The sequence below is a fragment of the Varanus komodoensis genome, unplaced genomic scaffold, assembly GCF_004798865.1.
Source record: "Varanus komodoensis strain SLA01 unplaced genomic scaffold, ASM479886v1 scaffold6_4, whole genome shotgun sequence".
In the NCBI taxonomy this organism is placed as follows: Eukaryota; Metazoa; Chordata; class Lepidosauria; order Squamata; family Varanidae; genus Varanus; species Varanus komodoensis.
Window position 1 is genome coordinate 18,537,258 of NW_025336347.1, and position 26,594 is coordinate 18,563,851.

General features: G+C 44.4%; 1 protein-coding gene across 5 annotated transcripts in view; it reads right to left on the reverse strand.

Annotated features, from left to right (window-relative positions):
- Window positions 1-26,029, reverse strand: part of USP19 (ubiquitin specific peptidase 19) — a 39,369-nt gene extending 13,340 nt beyond the window's left edge. Inside the window, exons 1-18 of one of the 5 annotated variants that reach the window (XM_044451849.1) lie at window positions 25,942-26,029; window positions 20,591-20,867; window positions 16,032-16,088; window positions 14,998-15,126; window positions 12,560-12,693; window positions 11,775-12,152; window positions 11,240-11,492; window positions 10,263-10,419; window positions 10,016-10,087; window positions 8,656-8,771; window positions 7,821-8,035; window positions 7,281-7,479; window positions 7,030-7,163; window positions 5,859-6,017; window positions 5,651-5,761; window positions 5,227-5,337; window positions 3,240-3,341; window positions 172-312 (exon numbers count right to left, since the gene is read on the reverse strand). In XM_044451849.1, the coding sequence (XP_044307784.1) occupies window positions 172-312; window positions 3,240-3,341; window positions 5,227-5,337; window positions 5,651-5,761; window positions 5,859-6,017; window positions 7,030-7,163; window positions 7,281-7,479; window positions 7,821-8,035; window positions 8,656-8,771; window positions 10,016-10,087; window positions 10,263-10,419; window positions 11,240-11,492; window positions 11,775-12,152; window positions 12,560-12,693; window positions 14,998-15,126; window positions 16,032-16,088; window positions 20,591-20,732 (2,610 nt within the window). In that variant the 5' untranslated portion in view covers window positions 20,733-20,867; window positions 25,942-26,029. Of the gene's footprint in view, window positions 1-171; window positions 313-3,239; window positions 3,342-5,226; window positions 5,338-5,650; window positions 5,762-5,858; window positions 6,018-7,029; window positions 7,164-7,280; window positions 7,480-7,820; window positions 8,036-8,655; window positions 8,772-10,015; window positions 10,088-10,262; window positions 10,426-11,239; window positions 11,493-11,774; window positions 12,153-12,559; window positions 12,694-14,997; window positions 15,127-16,031; window positions 16,089-20,590; window positions 20,868-23,118; window positions 23,137-25,823 lie in introns of those variants that run through there. The other 4 variants (XM_044451847.1, XM_044451848.1, XM_044451850.1 and 1 more) reach the window with 4 other exon arrangements.
- Between the last annotated feature and the right edge of the window lie 565 nt (window positions 26,030-26,594).

Consider the following 26,594-nt stretch of genomic DNA (forward strand, 5'->3'; position numbering starts at 1 on the left):
ACCGTTTGGTAACAGCACTGATAGTTATCTCAGATGAGAAATACAGCCCTCACCCATAAGGTACAGTATGCTTCAATGAACCCAACATGTCTACACATTCTAAGAGAGAGCTTTTTCTCTCCATCTTGGCTGCTCAGTTTCTGGCTTAACCTCTCAATAGAGGGCAGCTACCTGTTGAACCTGCAGCTCCACCACACGTTCCTTGGCCAGATCTGGAGAAAGCACCTCAAAGCACAAGAGAAGATCATTGGGGGTGGCTGTGTCCAAGGAGTGGGAGGGCAGGAATATGCGACTGAAGCGGTTCTTGATTACCTAGCCAAAGAAAGGAGAAATGTCAGATCCTGCTTGGTAGATGCCCTCCCCCTTCTGCCTCCCCTTTTCAGGCAATACACATGCTTAACTTAAAGACAATATTGTGACAAAATGCTGCAGTGGCTACTTACATTTATTGCTTTAAAATGGTTAGCTAACCACAAAAAAGAGAAGCTATATTAACAGTTGTCCCTGTAATGGAAAGTATCTGGATCAGCACTTGGGAACCGCTGGCAGAGCAACTCCTTAGGTCATTCTGGGCCTGTTGTGGCTTGTTTTCAGTTATAAACAACATTGTTTCTGAGCTTGCCAAAGATGGCTCTCAAGCTGCTTGTTGTGATCCTCATCTCTGCAGCTGTGAGCAGGCCCTTGAGAAGCTGCCCATGGCTACTTACCCCTCTTAAAAAAAATGCATGCATAATCAAGTGCAAACAAGTCACTTTAAAAAAAGTACAGCTGTGCAACTGTGGAAATTTGAAGCTTGAGCAGGGCAACCACTGCCCCTTGAAAGCAAGCGCCCCCTGGATCTTGCCCAGCAAAAGTTCCAAATCCACCTCAGCCCGATTCCTCCTGACAGCTCAAAGGAGGACAGCTGTTCTGTTCTCAACTTTAGTTCCCACTGGGTTGCATATTTTGCATTGTGTCATGTGCCTCTAGGCTAGCTATGAAAACTTTTCCCCCCAAGAAAAGGGGAGGGTGATTTTGTACTTACTCAAGTTCCTAGAGGCTTGGGACAAAGTGCAAACTGTGCATCCCAGTAAAGTGGGAGGAAAAGAAAAGACGATGAAAATCAGATAAGAACAAGCTTGCTGTCAAAAATCCGGGTTCCTTTAAAAAGCAGGTTTTGGTGAGAACTGGGGGCTTTTCACTGAGACCCACATAAATATATGTTCCAGTCCAAAATTACAGTTCCTAGTCAAACCCCCCCTTTCTAAGAGGGACCAGAGTTTTGCTTTTCCCCTTGATAAAAGGTGGAGACATGCAGTTTTCTAAGCTCTTAGGAAACCCAGGACAACTGCAAAATGTGCACCCAAATGGGAACTGCAGTGGGAAAGAAAAGGCTCTTGCTGTGAAGGGGGTGCACATTCCCTGAGGCACCCTCCATCACAGTAAAAATTCCCTTGAATTTTGAGTTTCTTTGGACCGCTCACAAGAACAGGGAAAATGGCTCTGGAGCCTTGGCAGAAGCAATGCCAGAGCAAGCACCTGCTACCCCTTGGCATCATACAAATCCTTAAGCCTAGCCTTCAAATTCTCACTGCTGTGCAACTGCACTAAAGAAATAGAAATTAAGAAATTGTTTTTTGTGCAGAAGCTGCTATACAAAGATGTTTCTTTTCAAGAAAGCATGGTCAACCACATGCAACTTTTCCAAGGTACTAGCTGCCTATAGCTGACAAACTGAGGAAAGATGGCTTCACAGCTACTTTTCACATTCTCCTGCCACAAAATTGCTTTTGAAGATTAAAAAAAGCACACAGCAAGCCAAAATGGCATCCACTTGTGGCATGGAACAGGGGTGGGGGAAAATGCCTCAGTGTTTCTATGGTGTCTACTGGGATACCCACAGGGCCTCCAAGATGAGAAGTAAGGTGTTCACTACACACAGTGCGCTCAGTTGTCTGCTGAACACATTTGGAATAGGGTAGCTCATTGCATCTTCTGAAACCATGTAGGGACTGAAACAGAGAATGCCTGCTGGAAAGTTGGTGGTAACTGGGGCCTCATCCATTTTTTTGAAGGGAAAAGGATGGCATCATTGGATTTAGCTCTCACATTAAAAATTCAGCCCTAGAGTTCAGCCCTAGACTGTGAGGAAGGGGCATGGAAAGCTTCCTAGAAAGGGAAGGAGTTGCAAGCAGCATTCTTAGAAGGGCAGTGGGCTGAAAGTCAGGGCTAGGAAACAGTCTTATGCCAAAAGGATTCATTTAATTCAGTTGGAGAGCCAGTGCAGTGTAGTGGTTAAGAGTGTGGGACTGGTCCCTGTTTCGCTATGGGAAAAACTGGGTGACTTTAGGCTAGTCATAGACTCTCAGCCCAACCTACCTCACAAAGTTGTTGTTGTGGGGATATGATTGAGAGCAGAAGAATGATGTAGGCCGCTTTGAGTTATAAGAAAAAAGCAAAACATACATCTAAAACAAACGAGTCCAGTTTCTTCACTGTAAACATATCAAAGGCATAAGAAGAACAGACTGCAGGTGCCCCAGGAACAAGGAAAATTCACTTTCTACATGTTTGGAGGCAGTTTTTGTCATATACTCATGGACTTGGGCTCAATAAAAAGATTTCAGGGCTTACCCTGAAAAGCCCTGGCACAAATTAAGTCTTTGAATAAAACAACATTTGCTCTGTGGTTTGATTTTTCTTTTCATAAGAAATGTATTTGTAGGAAAGGATGTAGCACTGTCTGACACAACTTGCAACAGATGGCGTTGTGCTGGCACTTGAAGAATTTGGATGCCATGGGTTAGGGAACCCAATGAGAGTGGAGGGAAACGGCAGAGCTGAGTTTTGCACAAAAACCTTGGTGGAATGTTGTTTGCAGAAAGCCTTGGTGCTAACTTAGTCTCTCACATATTTAGAGACTCCCAGTGGATCAACTAAGACTAGCACCACAGAAAAGAGCAATGCATTAACAGGAAATGAAAGCTCTGGAGGCTGGTGATGAGAGGACAGGCGTTTTCTGCGATAGCTTTCCCATCCCAAATTGTGGCTGGTGCCAATTTGGGATTCTCTCTGGCATCAGTGGAACATGTTCTTCTTTTCTCCTGGACAACTGCGTAAGTTTAACTGTCTAGTCTTGGTTCTAGGACCTACCTGCATCCTTGTGAGTGTAAGAGCATGCACATAGACCAGGTAGCAATTCCTATTATTTTCAGACATAAAAACAAGACAGACAATACTCAGCAGCATTCCTGCATCACCTCGGCCAAGCGCAGGTTCTCAGGATTCACCCGCACACTATGTGACACCGAGTCTAGCACCTCCTTGGCAGTAGAGTTCTCCTTGCTGATGCTCACCAGAAACTGTGGGGAAAGTGCACATATTGAGGTGGAGGTATCCGCATGTGCAGCCATGCCAGCGATTAGCCCAATTCCTCCATCAACACCTACTTTTTCTTCCAAACGCCCCCGCCCCCCAAACCTCTGAATGGCACAAAAGGTCAGCCACCATCCTCTGACTCTGTTTATCAGCTAGCATTCCGGGGTACCAAAGCTTTTTTTTAAACCCATGAGAAAAGTTAATCATGAGCCCCAGTCAAATGCAGACAGTTTGCAGCACTGCATAGTTGTGGCTCTGTGCTTCCCTATGAGTGCTCTAAGTCACCCCTTCCCCCTCCTGGCACAGAGTTCTCCACCCCAGTAACACTACACAGTCAATCCCTGCTATCTTTACACCGTTCTCTAATCTCAGTGGGACTTCCCCAGTTCTAAGTTCTGTGCATACCATGAGGGATGCCACACATTTAAATAAGTGTTAAACTTCAGCATTTTGTATTAGCAACAGGATCAACAGAAAGACTACTAACAGAGCAACAGATCTAGCACAGAAATATTTCACTTCCACTTTAGTTCATTAGAAACTAAGGGGTCGTCTAGTCCCTGAACCTGGGACCTTCTGCACAGAAAGTATGTGTTCTACCACTGAACCATTAGGATGGACTCCTCCGTCTCCTTCAAACCAGGGAAGAAGCTCCTTGTTCAGGAGTTTCAGCCCAGCCCTTCCTCTGTGCCAGTCCGGCCATAAGAACAGCCCTGCTGGATCACACCAAGGGTTGATCTAGTCCTGCATTCAGTTTATGCAGCATCCAAGCAATGGCCTGAAATGCACAAGCTGGAAATGACTGTGACAACCTTCTGCCCCCTTCAGTGGATTCCATAGTTGGACTGAACATTGTGTGAAGAAGTCCTGGCCTTCTGTCCTGAACTGCCTATAATTCAAGTCCTGGCCCTGATTTCTAGCACTAAAACAGAGGAAGCAAAACTCTCTACTCATTTTCTCCAGACTATCCATTATATCATGCATCTCAATCATGTCACCCAACCTTACTTGCCTTTTTCTAAAACTAAATAACCCCCAATATTGTATCCCTTTCCTTGTGGGGGAGTTGTTCCAGCCCCTTGGTCAATTTGGTGGATTTTTCTGTATCTTTTTCCAGATCTTCATCTTTTGAGATTGCATGAAGAAGTACTTCTTTTGAATGGTTCTGAATTCCCCAACAATCAGCTTCACAGAATAAACCCACTGAATTCTGGTATTATGATAGAAGGAGAACAACATTTCCTTATTTGCCTTTTTCACACCATGCATAACATGGAATTTGCCTTTTTCACCACAGCCAAACACTGAAACCAGGAGGACCCAGCAGCTAAATCAAAGGTCAAAGCCAAACCCACATGTTTGCCATCACCTGAGCACTAAAAGTCCTTTACTGTTCCCCCACATACTGTCAAAGACACATCAAAGGCCGAGTCCTGTCTCAAATTAAGCAGAATAAGGGCCAAGCTAACTGTTATGGCAATCTTGAATGTTTAAACTACCATCTTTCCCAGCTACAAAGAAAACAGGCACTGGTGTGGCATGGTAATTGTTATTAAAAGCAAAATGGACACATGGACAATGGTAGCAATTCAATTCGTACTGCAGCATCACTCTTCTATCTTACTCTGGGCAAATTCTTCTTTGTTAGGTTCACTTCTAGTGTCTGAGCTCAGCTGATGAAAGGAGCCACTTAGGCACTAAATGGAGGGAGGTAAGTCAGGGAAAGGCCACAAGCAGGACATGAGTGCAAAACAGCACCGCCTGCCATTCAGGGAACTCTGACACTCAAAGCCATTCAGGACAGGAAAGCCAGTCTAAGGTGTTTGCAGCACAAGATGAAGAATGCACTCATGCGGCATGCCCCCTTACCTTGACAGGCTTCTTGTGGGGTTCCTTTGCAAAGTAATAGACTGTCAGCACTTTCTGCTTCTGGGGTAGGGGGACTGGCAAATACAGGAAGGGATCAAATGTAATGGATACCTGCAAACAAAGGGCTTGTTACTTGGTATTCGCGGGAAGCATTGACAAAATCCAGAGGAACAGAGATGGGCTCTAGGCTTAACGGATACTGGCCAGAGTAAGGAGACAACCTGGACGGGGACAGTGGAGCAAAGGAGCATGAGGGAAATGCAGAACTACAACAAAATGAGAACTGACACTAACTTCACAGGCAAAACTAATCCCCCCGCCCCCATAGCCAGCAGCAGAAATGTAGCCACAGATACACGTATGTGGCCCCTCAGGATCACAGAGCTAAGCAGTAGCCAGGGAATTCAGGGGGCCAGCAGCCTACCTTTGAACACACAGGGCACACTAGCTTGGATTTGTATTGGCCCTGGAACAGGTCCACAATGAAGGAATCGTTCCTCATTTTGTGCCGCTGCCAAGCCTCTTCTGCGACAACCTAGCAATGAAAGAGGAACAGCAAGGGTAAGTAAATGCTTCATCAGTCCAGGCTTCTCCTAGCTTCCCTCAGGCCCTCTTAATGCTACAGAGCTCACCTCATCTGGCCGTCCATCCGAGTCCAATGTTTCTGTGTATGGCTTGATATGGATGCGATTCAGGTCCTCATGGAGCCCATCCAGCAGGAAAGCCATGAATTCCTGGGCATCATGTTGAGCGTAGCCTGTAAACTGGCTGGCTTTGCTGGCCACAATTGCCTGCAGAAAGAGTAGGGTACTCGCATCATACTGTTTTTAATGTGCTGTTGTAACCCATGCAGAGAGCTTTGGCTGTTTGGCAGTTTAGAAATAAGAGTAGTAAAAATGAAGAGAATTAAGAGCAGCAACAGTCAATAATCTGTTTGGTATGGCCAACAGGACTACTACACCTCCTCCCATAGACTAGCAAGAGTGGAAACACCAAGCAAGATGTGAATGTATTTGGACAAACTTTGGGGCTGTAAAGAAAATAAGAATGACCAGGACTAGCGGCTTCAGAAGTGTGCAGAGCCTAGATCAAGGCTGGACAAATCCCAGAGGCCTGCTACTCAGGTAAGGCAACAGTTGTGCTGGGTGAGCATCTAGGCATCCAAATCACTCCAGCCAAAGGATACCAAACATGTTTCCATAAACTGTCGTTATTAATTCCCATTTATTCTTAATATAATGCCCATCATTACAACATTTGGGTGCATTGTCATCAGGGGGTGCTGTGTACTTTCCCTGAGGGAAGCTTGCCAAATCACTTAGCACCAGGGACAGTACATTTTCCTGTTACCACCCACAGCGGCCTGAACAGAATCACTCTGCAAGCCATTTATGGTATCTGTCCATACACACGAGCCAAAAAAGGGAAGCTCTCCTGCAAACTATTGGGTGTGAGCAAAACCTGTTCCCTGCTGCCAGGTGATACCCAGCCTCTGTGACGCCTGTGCCCATCTACATATCCCCGTCTGTTCTTTCTCAGTCTCACCAGAGCAGTCACCCCTATACTGGTGCTCTCCAGATGCACTGGCCTGCAACTTCCACCATTCCTGACCAGCATGAGTTGCAGTTCGACACATCCAGAAGATATCAAGTTGAGGAAGGATGCTCTAGAGTGTGAAAGAGCATTAAAAGCCAGCCCTTGTTCAGCCAGGAACAAATTTATGCGTAGCAACATGTATGACCTCATGCTGCCAAAAAGCAGCTCATCCTCTCAACCTGCATACACTTCACCAGGATGCCTTACCTTCAGTTTGGAAGGCTGGAAGGCATGGTGTGTGCCTTTCCACAGGGCCCGCAAAAGCACAGCAAAGCCAATCGCCAGGCGTCCCCCCGTTCCCAGTGGGTTACTGTAGTTTATTTCAGACTCGAACGAACGATCTAGGAGGCACACAGAAGAGAATTTGTGAGGGCTCTTATGGTCACCGCTCTGGAAAGCAGAGGAGCAAGACCAGCGCAGGTGCAGAGACTCCCCTTTTGACCCAAGATGTTGCTTACCATGAAAGTAATCCCGCAACTCTCGGGTGTTGGAGAGAGACTGGATGACACTGTTCATGAAGCAGGTGTTGCCCAGGTTTACCAGCCCTGTGAAGCCTGGTAGGCACACTTTCTTATCTTCCTCTTCCTCCTCCTCTTCCACACTTTCACTGCTGACAGGGCTGTGTGTCATTGGAGGAACCATGCATGTTGGCTTGGGCTGGAAGAGAACAAACTTCTAAGAACCCTCAGATTATGGAATGGCGTAAAAGTGAAATGAAATAAATATGTTTCGTTACTCCCCCTTCCCCTTCCCCTCCCTTCCCGCCTAATAACTGAGGCTCTCTGGCTGTTACCAAAAGTTAACCCAGAAGAAGACAATGAAACCACAGCAATTGCACCCAAATCAGCACAGAGGTATAGCAGCAGTACACTGAAGCAAGATGTAGAGCTATAAGACACCCACTCCATTTCATCAATGGATTGCCTGCCAGTTTGCCTATGTCAGGGGGCCCAGGAGACTAGGAAGTGGGAATCTCAGCAATGGGTGTAAGTTCTCACCGAGGGCACAAGTGGTTCTTGCTTCACTGGCACATGCTCAGACACTGTCCGAGCAGCTACGCCATCCAGGCCACTGTCTTCTGCTCGCGATTTCTCCTTCTCACCCGCACGTGCCTCCTCTTTGGTTGAAAGTGGGAGCTGGTTGCTTCCTGGTTGGCTTTTATCCAAGGGGGTAGGGCCTGTTGGCATGGCAACCTTTGCACCACCCACTGCACCTTAAAAAGGGGGAAAAGTAGGCTTGTGGTTAGCAGCACCTTGTACACTGAAGTCAGGGGGAATGCTGTTCACGACCATCCCTGCTTGGACTGTTGCTGCACAATAGCACTTCTCCCTTGTTTAACCAGAGGTATAAAGAAATCTGCTGAAGAGTCTGCTCTAAAATGGACTTCACTTACTCTTAGTAGAATTCAAAATATCAAGCCTCTTCCTCAGTCCCAAGTTAGAGCAAATCAAGTAATACAAGCAGCAATCTGGTCACCTCTACTCCCCACAATAATTCTCAACATTAGTACATGGGGCAAAGCTCAAGGAACTGGGTTTCAGGTTGGATGTTGGGAAGTACTTCCTGAAGGTTAGGACCCCTAGTATAGGCTTCCATGGGAGGTGGGGATACCATCAGTGAAGGTGTTCAAGGAAAGACTGGACAACCACATGCTGGGTATTACATGAGCAGAGCCAGCTGGAGCCAGGAGTCAGACTAGAAGGCCCGGGAGACCCCTTCTGACTTGCTGTTTTGATGTTCCTACACTCAGCCTGACTGCTGTACCGTTATCCACCTCCTTGCCACATCCAGGGAACCCCAGCAAAATGAGTCCCAAAAAGCCAAGGTGCAGACCTCGTGTGGCAGGAGCCTCCAGGCCTCCCCAGCGCTGGCTGTGCCGTTTCTTCAAGCAAATGTCAATGCGGGCAGTGGTGAAGTTGTACGTGCAGATGTCTGGCTCTATGAGATTCCTGCAAGGCAACCCAGCAAAGGTAAGATAGGTAGATCAAAGAACAGCAGGCATACAACCAAGCAGGACAAATAGCTGCTGCCTGTTATGTGAGAGAATCTGTGGAGTAGTCTGCTTCTTCCATTACACAGGAATATAAAACATGCTTCTCTGACAGAGGTCCTATGTCAGGGTTCCCCAAAATTACATTTCTGAATAACTGAGTTTATACTTTAGACACACTTGCATCCATATGACACAAAAGGAAAGTGGAGCTGGGGGATAATGTCCCCTGGCCAAAGTAAAAGCAAAAGCAAGAGCACCCAGACTGCAGAAGTTGATTGGCTTTAGCCTGGATGACTAGCCACACATGTTAACGGGGACCGGCAGGTATTCACCTATAACGCTGGTCCTCTATCAGTTCCACTGGCTGCCAACTGAAGTCCAGGCCCAATTTAAGGTGCTGGTGATGACCTACAAAGCCCTAAATGGCTTGGGTCCTGGATACCTGAAGGAGTGCCTTCCTCCCTATCTGCCCTCCCATCACTTGAGACCTGAGGCAGAGGTCCTGCTCAGGGAGACCTCCTTGAAAGAGATCAGGAGGGTGGCTACCTGGAGGAGGGCCTTCTCTGTGGTGGCACCCCGACTGTGGAATACGCTCCCCAGAGAGGTTTGCCTGGTGCCAACACTTTATTCTTTTCAGCGTCAGGCAAACCCCTTTTCATTTTCCCATTAGTTTAATGTCTAGTTGGTTTTAACTGGGATTTTATTATCTTGAATTGCCAAATGCTGTGCTTGTTTGGCTTTTTTTAATTTGCTTTTTATTGTAATCTGTTCTGAGACGTCAGTGGTAGATGAGCTGGAAAAGCTTAAAATAAATAAATAAATGCTAGATCAAAAGCTGATATTATTATTATTATTATTATTATTATTATTATTATTATTATTATTATTATAGCATTTCTATGCCGTCCCTTGCCGAAACCTCGGGGCGGCTTGCAACATGATAAAATACATTGAGATACAATAGTACATAATAAATTACCATTAAATATAAAAATACAAAGAATACATTGATTTACAAAAATAAAATTAAAATTATCAGTATAAAATAAAAATATAGGAGGAGAAAGAGAAGGAAGAAGAAGTTGCAAGGATGAGAGGCTGGTAGGGGGATTGTTGTGCCTGCCTGTTGCTGGAGCATATTAGCAAAATAATTCTGTTATAGTGATGGACAACTTAAGAACAACTCTTAACATTTGATACCTGAGTTTTACTTGCCACCTGAATACTGTATGAGAGCCACAGCCTGGATGCAGTCGCAGGAAGTTGACATCACTGCAAAGAGAAAGAAGAATTCAGACACAAGCTGTGTACCAAACCTTGAAATGGGAGCTAGCCCTTCCCCAGTGTCAATTCCAGCTAACTTTCCGGCCTGGACAATGGTGATAACTGGCACCATCCAGCTCTAGAAGGACTAACAGCAAAGCAGTACCTTCAGGAGTTGCTGTACCTTGTCTGAAACATTAACGTGAAATCCTGTTCCCGAAAGAGCACTTTGGACCTCTCCTTGTGAATCTCCTTCACGTAAACATGAACCACCATAGAATCATTCCCTTTCTCATACGAATCATTCTTCACAAATGTCAGATTCACAATGGACTCCGGTTCTGAGATTGGGAGGAAACAAATACAGTAACAGTGACAACTACAGTAACAGCAGCGACAATGCAGATTCTCTGAATATCGCCTCTACAGCACCCAAGCAAGTGTAAGCCATAAAAGGTGACTACAGTTCCAGAAAAGCCAATGTTTTTGGTACAGCCACAAGAGTACCACAGGAGATCCAAACAATGAAGCAACCACTGATCCTGCCAGCTCTTGCCAAAGGAGGCCATTAAGCAGCCTTAGTCACACCCTCATCCCAGCTTCTAAGACTTCATCAGGCATAAACATTACACCAAGTCAGAGCACTGGCTCATCTAGTTCACTGCTGTCTCATTGAGCAGAGATGTTCCCAGCTACGATCCTGTTCTTCTTGTTCAAACATTTTCAAGCCTAGTTATAAGCTTGGGAATAAAGGAAGCAGCCACGTCAGACCAATAGGCCACATTGCTCAGTCTAATCTACCCCAACTGGCAGGGCCTCTGCATGGTTTCTGAGTGCATCTGCATGTTTCTCAGCCCCACCTGGCAATGTGGGAACTTCTGCATACAAAGTATGTGCTCCAGCACTGAGCTACAGACCTTTGCCTATTAAGGGCTAACCAGTTGTTTTAGAAACGAAAGCACAGTTTCAGAATGCAGAAGTCTCTACCTGGGTCCAAGTCTGGTACATCAAGTAAACTGCACAAAATACAGTCTTTGTCCATGCCCAGTTTTGGCAAACAGAAAGGGACTATTCCTATTCTGCAGATTAGATTGATATAAATCTCCAGAAAGAGTTCGGTAACCCCTCTGCTTCCAATACATGACCCACAGCCTTCCTCACCATTAGCAACAGCCTCTAGAGTATCACTGTCCCTGGGCCAGTCTCTCTTCTCAGTATCTCTGGAAGATATGGAGGAAAAGAGGCCTTTGCTGAAGGCAGAAACTGCTTCTGGCCCCTGTGCAGCCTCAGAAGAAACAGATGGCAGTGGAATCCTTTTCTCTGGGCATGGCTGATGCTGATGGGGCAGTGTGTCTGCAGGAGCTGAAGGCAGCTGCATTTCCATGGGTGATGACTCCCTCTCCAGATTGTCAGCCTGGCAACACAGGGAGAAAAGTAAGAGGCACTATGTGGTGCAGAGATGGCTACAGCAGAATATTTAACTGTGAGGCATACCACAGAGATCTGGCAGTCATACACGCCATTCTTTAAATCACCTGGCCTATAACCATTAGAAAAGCCAGTACCTGGGCATGCCATAGGGGAAAGATGTGCCTACTGCCCCTTTTGGCACAGTTCTCATGAACAAGCAAAGTGCAAGTTTCCTGCCTTGGGTCAAAAGATCACAGCGGATCACACCATCCCCGCCGCTCCTCACCTCGTCTGCCAGAGCATCGTCCTGGGCTCCCTGGCCATTCCTCTGGCTGCCAGCTTGCTCAGAGAGCCCAGTGCTGCCTGTGTTGCTGCTGCTGCTGCTCCCTTCCTCCTTAGACAGACTGACATTGACACACACTGCCCTTTTGGCCATAGGGCCTGTTGGCATCCCCACGCGGGCTGAGTTCCTGCCTCCGGCAGCTTCATTCTTCTCTGGAGCTCGCTTCGGGTTGGAGGATTCTCGTTTGCCTTTGCATGGTTCCATGGTGCTATCAGGCTGGGACTCATCAGATAATTCCCCCATCGAAGCAGGTTTCTCCTTGCCATTCTCCTTACACACAGCTCTCTTGGTCTGCTCCCTTGAGCCTTCTTTGCCACGTTTCTGGAAATAAAGCATTAAATCAAGCTTAAAGCTATCATATTAAGTAGAGAGAGAAGAAAGTTCTGATCAGTCATTGGGTTATATTCCGTTAGTCCTTTGTACTCCATCAACTGACATTAATGGAACAAGTTTGGCATTGGATACAACCCTCTGAGTTTAATGGATGTGGTACATCTGCCTACAAGGAGCAGACGTATGCCAGCCATGGACAGAGAGCGAGAGACTGTCTACCTGCAGTCATTACAATCAATGTGTCACCCTACAGTAACATGCCAGTAAGTCTGAGCAAGGAGAGAGCTACCTTACCTCCCATTCTAACCATCCTTGTTAGGATTCAAGGTTTCAACAAAGGTTAAACTAAAGAAGAGACCACATGCATGAACAAGATAGAACAAACTGAACCTTACCAAGAGTGAAGCCCAGTGGTGCAAGGGGATCTTCTTCTGCAGCACCAGCTGTAGAATATTGCCCTTCTTGTACTGGACTTTGCTGCAGGAGCTCTCAATCTCCTCATAGAACTGGCAGCTCCATTGGCGGCCATCTGAGGGGTGAGGAAAAGACAACATATAGGGCAACAGTCTTGTGCTTGTACCACTAACTTTCCCTTCCTAATACGGCACAAATGCAGGTTCCATCCCTAAGTAGGGCAGCACCTGCACCTGCACCAGGCTTCTGAATGGCATCTCCAAGGAACAGATTTCAGGAATCAGGACTGGGAAAGCTGGAGCACTGGGCTGAAAGAAACAGAATGAAATTCAATAGGGACAAATGCCGAGTTTGACACCCAGGAAACAGGAACAACGTACAGTAACAAGGTGTTGGATACTTGGTTCAACAATACTACAAGCAAGAAGGATCTTGATATTGCTGAAGATCAAAAGGTGGATATGAGCCAACAATGTGAGGCAGTTGCAAAAAAAGATCAAATGCTATTTTGGGCTCCATTAACAGAAATGCAGCTTCCCCTCTATTTGGCATCAGTTAAGCTCCATCTGGAGTACCACGTCCAATTTTGGGTACAACACTTCAAGAAGGATGCAAACAAACTGTTAAAAGGTTCAGATGATTACAGGGCTGCAAGAAAGGTCCCAGGAGGAGAGGCTGAGCAAACCAGGCAGTTTAGCCCAAAGAAAAGACCAAGGGTAGATATGGCAATGCTTTTCATATACTTGAAAGGTTGTCTCACTGAAGAGGGCCAGGATCTCTTAATCATGCCGACAGTGCAGGGCCATGAAACAGTGGGTTCCAGTTACAGGAAGCCAGATTCTGGCTGGACTTCAGAAGAAACTTCCTGAGTTAGAGCAATGGAAACAAGTACCTAGGGAAGTTGTGGAATCCTCCACATTGCAGGCATACAAGATGCAAACAAACAGCGATCTGCCAGGGATGCTGTAACTTGGAATCCTGCACTAAGCAGGGGGTTGGATTTTACAGTCTTTTGGGCCACATCCAACTCTAATATCCTATGATTCTAGGTCACTGCAAGTCATCACTGACAGTGCAAAGTTAAATTGTCTGTTGACATGCACTCCAAGAATATGATTATGCTCATGTTGGACAAGACACAGCCTGACCGAAAGAGAAGAACCGGCATGCTTACAGAACCAGGACAATGCTGCGCCATCCGCATGAGACTCTGGAACAGTTCAGCCAGTTTTGCAGTTGCCCAACATTTTGCATGAAGACTTGAGCTACTAATAGATTTGGTTTATTGATACAGTATGTCATACAGTTTGCAGAGTAGCTTTGTTTATTCTTTTATTTGAAGACTTGTTTGGAGAGAAGAGTTTCTATTATCAATTTGGTGAAAGACTGAGGGAAAAGGGGGGTTATAAATTATGGTTCAGTGTGAATGAGGGAGAAGTGAGCTGAGAAATTTGGAGAATGGCTAATAATCGTACAAAGTAAAATCCATGCCCTAAGCACTAGCATCTCCTGTCCAAGACTTTTGCTACTTCCTGTGTGCTGAGTATGTTTAACAGCAGTAATACCGAGCAACATGTTTTCAGGCTTATTTCTGCAGCTCTGTGGGATCTTTAAAAAAATGAACAAAACACTATCTCTCTCAGGATACTGCACCAATTCCTCCATAATAAATTCTACACTGTGCTGTCCATGGAATAATAACTGCAAGTATGTTTCTACACTTTTTGGTCTTTCCCATGTCTCTTCTTCCCCCAGAGGCTTGAAAATTCAAAGTCTAACAGAGATTTGTTATGGCAGCAGGATTTAACAGGTCCCCCAACCTAAAGACTGTAGCATCTGAAGCAGCAACTAAAGAAAGCTTCAATTTAAAAAAAAAATCTCCCAAGATTTCTGACTAGCCTGATGTCCACCCTTTCCTCCCCCTTTCTGCAACACTTCTAGCTGGATGAGTGTCTTCCTAAATTCCCAGATCTATAAACTATACTGCAGGAAGAATATATTGCTCTAGGTCTGAATCCTCTTCACTTTCCATACTGACTTATGAATCAGAGAACCTCACCCTGAAAATCACCAACAGCTCTTTTTGCTAATGCTCAAGAGTCTCCCCAGGTAATACACTTCTTATGTGTTAACTCAGCATGTAAATGTCTAATTCTCCATTATTTTTGCACAGAAGGGTAGGACATAGTCTTCTTATTCCTGACAAGGCAGAAGTCCATGCATGATCCCATCTAGCACAGCTTTGTTGCTTCTTTGACTCTGACTTTGTTTTACCTGCTGTCTGTTTTTGCTTTAGGCAAAGGCAATTTCTGATGATCACTTCATTTCTGAGTGGAAATGAAAAAGTTTAAAAAAGAAAAGACAAAAAGTAGTTCATTTTCCTGCTATGAAATATGAACAAAAAGCTATAGTCACTCACCAGGTAACTTGACAACACAACTTGTATCTGTAAAACATGTATCTACTTCTTCTGGTTTTGGGACCCCACTGCCCACATTCAGCCTTATAATGACTTCACGATCATTTTGCTTCCAGTCCAGCAGCAGGTCTAAAAAATAAAAGAAGAAATGTGTAATGCCAACCTTGCACTTGCTGATCCAAAGCAGAATGAACTACAGGATTTCGGCTTCAAGTAAAGGATCTGAAATAATGTGGAACACTTAATAAAGTGCAAGTATCCAGACATATTCTCTTGAGATATGGTCTAACTGATACATAAGAACTCATTGCTGCATGTGATGTTAGGATGGCAACTAGTACATACTTTTTGTTATTGTAACACAAAATAAAACATTCATTTTCAGAACTAGCATGTTAAACAAGATGCTGGGAGCTGGTGCAGTGCATAAGTCAAGCCCATCCCTGTTCAAAGAATATTTCACCTCGGTAATGAACTTACTAGGTGACCTTGAGCAAGCTGCTCACACTCAGTTTCATATCAGGATGGTGTAAGAATTTTGCAAATGATGCATGTGAATCACTTTAAAGAGACTGAAGTATTATAAAAATCCCAAATATTACATATTTGATTACTAAATGCTGGAAATGAATAAAATGAGATGATTATTGACACAGATCTATAACCACTTGTCTCATCCATGGGAAAGAGACCCAACATGCTTGAAACAGCAGGCACTAAATGCTCCTGTGTTCTAACCCCTACACACTCATTTTCTCAGCACATGCTTTTCATGCCTCAAGACGGCTAGTGTCAGGGTTGCCCCTGCTCTACTGAAGCAGTCAGACAGCTGTTTGCTCCATGGTAGTCATGGCACCCCTTCTCTGTCATGCTGCTTCTACAGCTTGTTAGGCCATTAGATGTCTACTGCTTGTTAGACTGCTTGTTAGGCCTGAAGGGAAAAAGCTAAACAGTGGTGAGATGAACACATGGTGAGAAGAGATCGGGTGGCTCAGGAGCTGAGCCCCATGTAGGCATGCACCTCTCTGACTTACCCTCCTCAGACTCCCTCTGCCAACTGGGCTCTATCAGTTCCAGGCCAGGGGAAGGCTCTAGTGATCAAAGAAACATATGAGAGGTGTGCTGCTTTGCCATGAGCCATCAGAGCAGCCACTGCCAAAAATGCCAGTTGCACAAAGCTTCTGCTCCTTACGTTATTTTTAAGGTAATGTTTTTAAACAGCACACCGCTGCAGAACTACCCACTGCTGCCAGGATAAGGAACCTGCCTACTCAAGGAGGAGGGAATAACATTGGCCCAGAGGAAAGTAACAAGGCATACAAGCTCACTGAGGCTGTCTGGCCTGTGGAAACAGGAGGCAGGTTTCATATCAGGAGATAATTTCCTGGCCAATAAAAACAAGAATAAGATCAGGACAAAGTGCCTATCTTACCAGAAAAAATACAATTATAAAATTGATAAAATGTTATAAAACATGCATAGATTGTGGCTTAAATTGCATAACAAAAGGTGCATGTAAAAAGAAAATACAACTAATTCAACAATGTAATAGACTACATTGCTTAATGGTAAAACATAGTTAACAATAATAATAATAGTTAACATTATGCAGCAAAAAGACAATTTTTGAATCAATAGAAAAAATATAGATGAGTTATAGGGACAGGCAAAACATCTTTCTATCCTGCTGTGAGTATCAAATTACAAAGGCACTCTCATGCATCAAAAAGGCCAGTTTCAGGGCCACCCCCTCTCTACTGAAGCAGTGAGAAAGCTACATCACTAAAGTATTCGGTTAAATTGTACAGACAGCTAGCTATTCAAAACACAAAGACAATGTTTTATAATTTCTTATGTTCTATAGAGTTTTATGTTGTATTAATTACTGTGTTTTAATTGGCATCTTCTGTAGTGCAGTTTTAACCCACATTTCATCAATGTTTCCTCGTATTTTAGAAATGTCATATTATTGTTACTTGTAAGATTTGCTATTTATCTTGATCCCTCATTCTCCTTCTATTATCAGTTTCTGATGTCAGCACCACAGAGAAAAGAAACAAATGTCCTTGCTTTCCTCTTAGCTACAGCACATCAAGAAGGTCTGTATCACATTTGCAGAGACCTGAGCAAGGCGCAGATTCTCTTGGGGTACTGCATGCTGCGCTTAGGCAGGGCCGGAGCACCTCACACTCTTTCTCCCAAGATCACCTTCCTCAGCACAATGCACACACCAATGACTGAGTACACACAATCTCAGGAAGAAAAATTAGACAGCAAATCCAAGCCATGGGATGCCCGAGAGGGCTTGCAGCCGGGATGGGGGAACGCTTATGTTCCCACTGTGTCCTCCACATTATCCATGGGGGAGGGGGGAATAGAGGAGGGAGCTTGCTACCCATGAGGTGCCCAACAGTCACCAACTGGGGTAGCACACAACCCCGGGCCAACAGTTCTCTACCTTTCCGCTTGAACCACCCTGCTGCCTTGTTTATCCAACTAGAGTTTCATCCCACGGTGAAGCACCCATTGCAGTTTCTCAAATGGCAGGCCAGTCATACTGGGACCTCAGCATTTTAGCTTGGGACACCTTCAGTATATAACCACACACTTAGGGTCATTGACCTGTTGAGGCCTGTTGGAACCTTTTGCCTGTATAGCACAAAGAAAAAGCAACATCAATGGAACTGCTAACCTGAAGCCCAATAACAGACCCATAGAGTGGATAAGTAGGGAGTCTTTAGTATTGCACCAAGAGTTTCAGGCTCTTGAGCCCAATGCAACTACATACCCTTCTTCTTATCTAACTTCATTTCCTTGCCTCCTACCTCTTACTGCCCTTACCCCTCTTTATGTTTGGTATTTGTTTCAGATTAACCAGGATCTAGAGAGTGAGGTGATTTTTTTTGCCAGCTCTCCATTTCAAATTATTATTTTAACACCAAAATATTTGGTTCCACAGTTCCAGCTTAGGCAGTCATCCAGTCAGTCTTCCCATCATCACTTCAGTCAGAATCATATCTGAGCAGATAAGATCTAGGTCTTTGCACCATTTTGAATTTGTGGATCAGATGGTGGTCTATACCCATAGCGAGTTTTTAAAGTATCAGTGACCAACCAGAAAAATAAGGTCCTCTGGATTCTTCTAAAATTGAAACATAGGAAATATATCTACTTTGGCTATTCTTTTTTCTCCTGAAATCACACTAAGCATGCCCCCTGGGTGCCCCACCGACCTGCTGCACACAGAATCCCAAGTCCAGCTTTGCCCCGTTTCCTCCCATCCTTCCCTCTCCTTATTTGGTGAAGGATAATTCCTTGCCACTGCCCACCAGCCTGCATCTCTCTCTGTTGTCGCTAGCGGAAATAGGCAGGTTTAGTGTTGTAAGGCAGATACACTAATGCATTTCTTTTTTTCTGAAAATATTTAAGGTAATATAGAGCAGTGTTATTTCTTCATAATCCTTGGCAATGGACTCATTTTCCTACCATCTTGCGGAACAGCACATCATGTGCTGTTTGTGCACCACATCTCTGCAACAGATCCCTTCTCTTTCTAGGTTTGTCAGGTACTAATGTGAGTCTGTGTGCATGCAAAAACAAGGGAACTTGGTAATATTAGGAAGGCAAAGCTACAAAACAGTGACAATATGACTGAAACTACTAATTCAAGAGGGACAAGTCACTGAATCAGCCTGAGCTGGCTGAACATCCAATTGCTGTAATAATCTACTAAGAAGATTTACAGCAAGATGAAGTAATGAATCATTGCTATGTGTCCCTCTGTAGTCCCATTCTAAGCTGCCCTTCTCCCGACTGAATTTAGACAGCGGTGCTGTAAGGCAGCTTTTATCAACACCAAGGGAAAGCAATTGCTAGCCTCAGGACTTCGCCCTCTCTACACCACCAATGTTACAATAACTAGCAGTACTACTATTATATACTATTCGAGGCAAGCAAATAGTATCAGATGCAATTCAATACCATTAGTGTCAGATTGTCTGTACCTTTAATTCTAGAGGTTCTATGGAGAGCACCTCCAAATACCTCTGACAATATTACTAGCAATTCTGCTACTGAACATCTGATAACATTATCACTCCTTGATTTAATTCACTAAAATTGTATACACAAGACCCTGTAAAATAGATAGCCTGTCCAACAGCAGTGGCATTTGGCTATGTATTCAGAGCTATAAAGACAGACTCCCTTTTTGTGTAAGGCTTGGAGAGAGCCTTGAAACTCTTCTATTGACAAAATAGCACTTAAGTCTGCAACTTTGCATCAAGATTGTGGCATGACAGGGATCTGATTCCACAGGTGCACTCAGAAAAGCCCTGGCTATATCCTTCTGAAGGCAACTGTCTTGGCTGTAAAGACTAATCAAGAAGCTAATATAACCAGATGGAGAGATTGATGATAGTTACTGCTTTGTAGACGATCAGATATCCATTACACAATCCACAAGTAATGGGGCTAGGAAAGAGCTACCACTGTGAATTATTACATCCAGAAGAGAAGGGTTCAAACTCCTTCGCATGCTAGTCCCAAGTGTTTGAGGAACCTCGATATGAAGCCACGACAGCTAAAATGAGATCTGTATAGAGAATAATTGAAATCATTCCTAAATCACACTCACTCCATGTCATGGGCAGCTATATGACCAAGAAGAGTGGGGTCAAGCATGATTACTATGAAATTGTCATGCCCTCCTTAATCCTCTGAACCAGATCTTTGCCAGTTTCAAGATTAATTTATAGCAACTGGTCATCAAGTTCATCCCATCTCCCTCTCTGTTCCCACATAAGCTGATCTGCTGTTAATCATCCTTGCTCCTTTCTCCCATTTACACCTACTATACTGGCTAGGAAATCCTGGGAGTTGTATGAATCTTTTCTGTATAAACTTGCACAGGTTTGCACCCCTACTATAGCCCATTATACTTGCGTTACATCTACAAGCTCAGTTGGAATGGGTAAATATTCACTCAACACAGGTGATTTATTCCTTCATGCTCCTTTATTGTATTCATAATAAAATGGTTATTTTGAAGAGTGGCTAAGGAATAACTTCAGTCTTTCAGTATGTGTCAAGTGGGATGGAAATTCCAAATCATTAGCAGAACGAACCATGCAATGAATAGGTGCTAGTTCTGCCTGATAAATTGATCCAAAATAAAGGTATGATCTTGGGGTAATTAATCTATAAACTGTTTGGGCAGAGACAGCTTAACAGGCAGACAACCCACTGCTCCCTTAACATTTTAGATTACAACTCCCACAATTCCCATGCTGCTTGGGTCTCATGAGAGTTGTACTTCAAAAGAACTGCAGAACATCTAGTTGCCTAGCATGGTTTAGCAGCTGGATTCTGTGCAGCAGTTTTTGCACTGTAAGTGCTAAACAAAAGGCAAAGAACCAGAATGCCCAGGAATTTAGAAGTAATTTTCTCACTCCGGTTACACTAGATTCTCTGGGATTTCCCAAGTCTGACTCAGATACTCCATCTCCTCTACAGTTATCAGGCCCTGCTCAGATAGCTTTCCAGCTATTAATGGATAAACATGGTAATGCATACCTACAGCATGAAGCCCTACCTTTCTTTGAGTCACTGCCAACTGGCCTCTCGCCTTCCTTACTCTCCTGATTAGCTCGATCCTTCTGCTTTTTCTTATTGGTCGCATCTTCCACACCCCGTGCTGTTTTCCTCTGCCCAGAGATGCTGGCATTACTGGACATTTTCAGCCGCTTGGATGAAACAAACGGCCCACCGGGGTCAGTGACAGAGTCTGGGTCAGGGGTGCGACGCTTTCTTCCGGAGCCAGCTATCTTGGCGATTCTTTGTGGTCAATCTCTCTTGCAAGGAACAAATGCCTGAGGGTACATGGAGGAAAAGAGCACTTAAGGGTACAGCTTTAACAGAAGCCTTACTCAGACTTACTCTGCAATAAGGCCTGCGCTCCAGAAATAACACACTCCAACTGACAGACCAATGAAATGTAATATTTTGTAGGGAGAGTAAATACTACTGATGGATAGTGGCAATAATATCCTGTCAAGGCGATTTTAGGGTTTAGTTCAACTTAGGAAAAACTACTAGAAGTGATAATTTTGAGATTGGGATTTTATTTCACATGGCATGCCCACAGTCAAAATAAAACAGTCAATATTCTTTCCACATAGAAGGCCATTCTGGTGAAGCTCTAGCGGAACAACCACGTGGTACTGTTATTTGATCCCTTCCCATTACTCACTACATTCAGAACAGCTAAGTACAAGGCTGTTGGTTTCCAAGCAGAATGTTAACATGCTGCTTCAGAAAACAATACAATTCTCTTAACTGGAGCAAAAGCAAGTAGAATTTCCTTTAAGTTAAAGACAGCCCTTGGTGTCTTCCTTCCATTTGCTTGCCTTTTTCAGGCATTCAGAAGGGCACTTGAAATACAGTAAAAGACTCTCTTCAAAGAGATCAGACACACTCCTGTTTGCTACTACCAGCCAGAGTGAGCAACACAGGCTTCCCACTGGCTGGCCACTGTTCTAGGTTCTTTCCCTGCTAGAATGCCTACAGGTCTTACCTTAGCTAACACAGTGCCCTGGCTGTCAAATGCGACTTTCAGTTTCATTTCTCAGAAAGTATTAGACTACCATATAAGGAACCCAAGATATCTGCTTATTTTTTTCAGAAGTATACTCTAGAGAAAGTGGATTCCCCCTACTGATTCTCGGTACAGAGATGAAGTCTGGAAACTCTTACTTCAAAATGCCACCCAAGTTCCAGAAAAGAATCTTAAGAGTAACAGTCACCTGTACAAAAGATCTGAAATGGCTATGCCTTCAGCAGAAACAAGCAGAGGATTTCCTGCACTATCAGCAGAGGGTTGGACTTTTGAAGTTCCTTTCACCAGTTCCTTCCTTCCACTGTGCTTACCAGGTTCATACATTGCAAAAACCCATGCCTGCCAGGGGTGAACAGGGATGAGCCAGCACACGTGGGAGTGGCTAACAAGCTACTGTGGTTTATCAATCACCTTCTGCTGTGTAACTTCACCCTTGATTTTAAGAGTCACCTGGAAAATGTGATCACTGAAGTGTAATCAGGCACATGCATTCCAGGGATCCTTGAAGCACAAAGGGACATGTCTGCTACAGGCAGCCTTGCAAGCCCTTCAAGGCCCACTAGGCCTCTCCAATGAGTTCACCAAGTCATGGCCTTGTCTCCTCTCCTTGTTCTTCCCTCACCAGTGGAACTGTAATGTCTTTTCCTGTTTCTGGTAGACGTAACATTCCTCACCATCCATGGTCACAAGCATATTTAATTATTAAATAACGTAATTATTAATTTTATATATATCCAAAATATTTCAGAATTAGGAACCTGAAAGGACCATACCACACTGAAATGCCTAAGTTGTTATTTCCAAGTTCAACTCAGTCCTCCAGAGTATTCCATGGGCCAAGCAAAAGGAAGCCACCTATTTGACTTATACAATAGAAATGATCTCTTGAGCAAGACACAGATGTACATGCCCAAACCACTCCTGTCACTCAGGGCATAGCACACAAGATAAAACAGCAGCAGCAAAGACATCAACTATGATGCTGAAGAAAGAGAGAAACCTCTACTTGTCTAAGTGCAAGAGGGCACTACAGGCTGAAGCTGTCCTGCACCCAGCTAACAACCCTAGAGTTGCACCAGTACTAAAGGAACCAAAAAATGATAGCTGGCTCTTAGCTATGAACACTATTCTCTTGAGCACTGAAAGCTTCAAGATGGAACAACCATTTTGGAACAAGTGCAAGGGGAAGATCTGGGGTTACAGTCCAGACTGATCATCTGCCAAGCTCTTTGACTAGGAAAGGCAGTGATCATCACACAGAAATCTAACCTGTAGATACCATGTCTTTTGGATCCAGTAGTTACTAAGTTATTACTAAGTCAGTGAGGGCAGCTAAATCTGGGTTGGTACTACCTCACAAGCCATGCTAGACTTTAGAGAGTTCCAAATAATTCAGAGGTAGACAACTTGTAGGCCCAAACTCCCATCATCCTATTTCACTGGCTAGGCTGGGACTCCTAAAACAAAACATCTGAAGGGTCATAAGCTACCCTCTACTGACTTACCTGGAGCAATTTCAGAAAACGAAACATGTGGCCTTCAAACAACATCCTTTTTACCAGTTCATTCATAAGGCTCCAGCTCCACTCAGGGAATTCCCCATTTACCTCTAATATGCTCCTTCACTGCTCATTTTCCATCCCCTCACAAAATTATGATTGAACAATATCAAAGAACAAAAAGATGAGCAGTACATTCAGGCTCTACTCTGGAGCTTCCTACAGTTAGCTGGCTGGCAACTGTATGAACAGAATGTCAATCCAGAATGACCTTTATTCTGATACAGCAATACTTTTATGCTTTATTGAGGGATACCAACCTATGAAATCCAAGCTACAAATATCCATGCCATTAGAAAGCAGGCATATTACTAAGGTGCCCATTTAGCAAGTAATGCCAGAGCACTCAGACAGGTGGGCCAAGCCACTCACTGAGACAAAGACAGTTTAAGCTATCCAACAAGATATTTCTCATTATAGAATATGCTGCAGAGAATGTGGTTAGATGATGAAACAATCTTGGGAAAAGACACCAAGGAATGGGTAAGTGGAAAAAAGTGAACCTGCTTCCTGACCTAGCTGGGCCATCTCCAAAGAATTAGAGAACAATTCATACACCTCATAAATGTATCCAGTTCTACCTAAAAACTAGCAAGATTAATCACTTTGACAAAATACACCACAGATAAAAAATAGATTCTTTAATACATGAGTAAAAGTCTTAAGGAGAGAAATGAGAAACTGGCCAAATTCAATTGACATGCCACAGCTCATTGTGAATTATTTAACCTATGGTAAGTTGAGTGCACCTTTGGGCATAACCATGGATATACAGCCCCTGCTCTGAGATTGTCCTGCCAGGTAAACCCAAAGAATGTGGGTTATGCAAGAATTAAGCAACTCTTGCATAACTATAAAATGATTATTTAACCCTCACATATCTTATGGTTGCTGACTTAACCCTAAGTAGGGTTTGCGTATTTGTATAGGTTTGGGTTGTTACTACAGTTTATTTTTATTTGTATTTTCATATTGCACTGTGAGTCACCCAGAGATCCTCTGGCTATGGGGCAGCACACAAATGCAATAAATAAATTGCACACACCCCAGCCTCATTGTGAGTTAAATAACCAATTGCAGGATGCCAATCAAGTGGAAATTCTCAGCTACCCATACTGGTATGGACAGAATAAAACAGTGAGTTTTTGAACTGTGGATCAACCTGCTAAAAAAAAAAAAAAGGCAAAGCAACAATTTCCACATCTTGTGAAAAGCAAAGAATGCATCCAAGCTCTCAATGGCTGAAAGCAATAGCTAACAAAGATCAAAAACACTAGCTGGCCTTGCAGATTTATTTTAAGTATTACTACAATAATGTGAGCAAAGTCCTAGAAAGTCCCATCGCAGATGTGAATATAAGATTATAGTCCAAGTGTTATTAATTGGTATCAAGTAGTTAAATTTAGACCAAATTAAGCTTATCATTTGTTTATTTAAACAAAATTACACCAATTGGAAGGATAAATATACCCCTACAGTAACATCACCCTCACTTTTTGGAGCTCCAAGCTCAGCGGACCCAAAAAATAGTAATTCCAATTCAGCATGAGAGTGAGTCTTATTTAAGTTGCTATGATCCAACTTATCACAGGTTGTCATAACGTTGTGTTCTGAATATCTGATTGGTGATCAAGGCTGCTCATCTCATGCTGTGATATGAAGTGGCTGCATTCTGCTATTTAGATTGCAGCAACTTAAGCAAGCCCCTTAGCTTTTTCAAACCATGGGACTGCTCTCAATTTCTCACTAGTTTGCTTGCACCACATGATACAATCCTCTCTACTGCCTGCTCTATTTGGATGGAACAGCAAAGGCTGCTACTCAGTTTTGTTCTCAAACTCCTCCTGCTTCCCTAAATATTACATGCAAACTCCCAAAAAGGCCTTCCAACAGACTTTATCCCATGCAACTGAAAAGACTCTGGTGTAAGTTGAACATAGATTTATAAATTGAGTCTTTTGTTGAATACAAATGCATTTACAACAAGGGACAATAATGCAGCAAGGATCTCTCTGCTGTCTATAAATCGAACTAATTGCTATTAAGTAGCAAAATGTATCCCAAATTATGTCTAGGGAGGTTAATTACAAGAGGGCTGCCAACAAAAATTGCACTATCTGGAGTACAAATATATTCCAGCGGTAACATCATCCTTGCTACAGAAAACAAGCTCTGCCGCCAGGCCCTGAAGTTCGGCACACAAAGCCCCAGCATGCAGCAGAAAGAAACAAGGTTGCAGTAAGATTACCAGGCCCCAAACCAGCCTCCAGCACCCACTGTGGTCCCCCTCGTATGCAAAGTACACCAAACTCTCAGGCCAAAGGGAGGCACCTGTACACTGACAGTTCCTGAGCCAAAAGCAAAGGCACACCTGAGGCGCCGTGAGGCCCCCTCCTGAGGCCAGGCCAAGAGACGGGACGGCTCAGCGCCGCGACATCCCATTTAAACCACTCCAACACCCCCTATCCCCACAGAGACATTCCCCCCCTCCGCAAGTGTCCCCTCTACAGGCGCCCCCAGGCCCCGCCTCCTCACTCGCCCCCTCGAGGCCCCACCTCCCGAGGGGCTCGCTGGACCCACCTCCCACTGGTAGCCCCGCCCTTGTGCCCCACCGGCTCCGCCGCGCCTCCGCACCCCTCACAGCCACTCACCGGCACCCTCCCCCCACAGGCCCCGGCGACTCCCGCCCCCGCGGTTTGTTTTGTTTCGAATCGAAGTTACGAGAGGGGGGCGGACTCAAGTGGAGCCAGGCCCGAGCTGGTGACGTACTTCCGGAAACCGGCACCCGCTAGAGCCACGTGACACGGGAAAGGCGATGCTAGCAGTGGCATGCGGGTATAATTCTTCGCTCTGGAGGAGAGGTGGGGCGAAAGGAGAAAAATCTGAGCTGCGTCACATGACGAGGGGAAGGTGTGCGCGTGCGCAAGGCTGGTGAGAAGGGCGGAGGAGTCTTCCTCCGAGCTGGTGACGTTGTAGGGCGCTCCCATGGAAACCAGGTTACAAGTAGGTTGTCTCGTCACGAAGACCTACTCCACTGCTTGCACTGCGAGATAATTAATTTGGAGTAAATAACGCGTGAAATTTTCCCTCTTTCCCGAAGTCACTATCGTATTAAATATTCTATTAATGGCATAAGAAAATGAATTAAGTTGGTCTGTCTAGTTTCAGACCCGTTCTTTCTGCTGAAACGAAAAATGCTTTTCTCACGTGAACTGGTCAAAGGCTTTTCAGCAATGTTCCTGTAATGTTTTTTATTCAGGGGTATTTTGGTTGGGATGCATCCAGAGAGATAGACCCAGAATAGATTTCCGCATCCTATGGCTGCATCATTGGACTCATTTGAAGCCAAGAAAAGCTGTGACTGGAAAATGTTTTCAGTGTACATAATTTGTTCTGAAATGATGCAAAAGGCCTGTAATTTT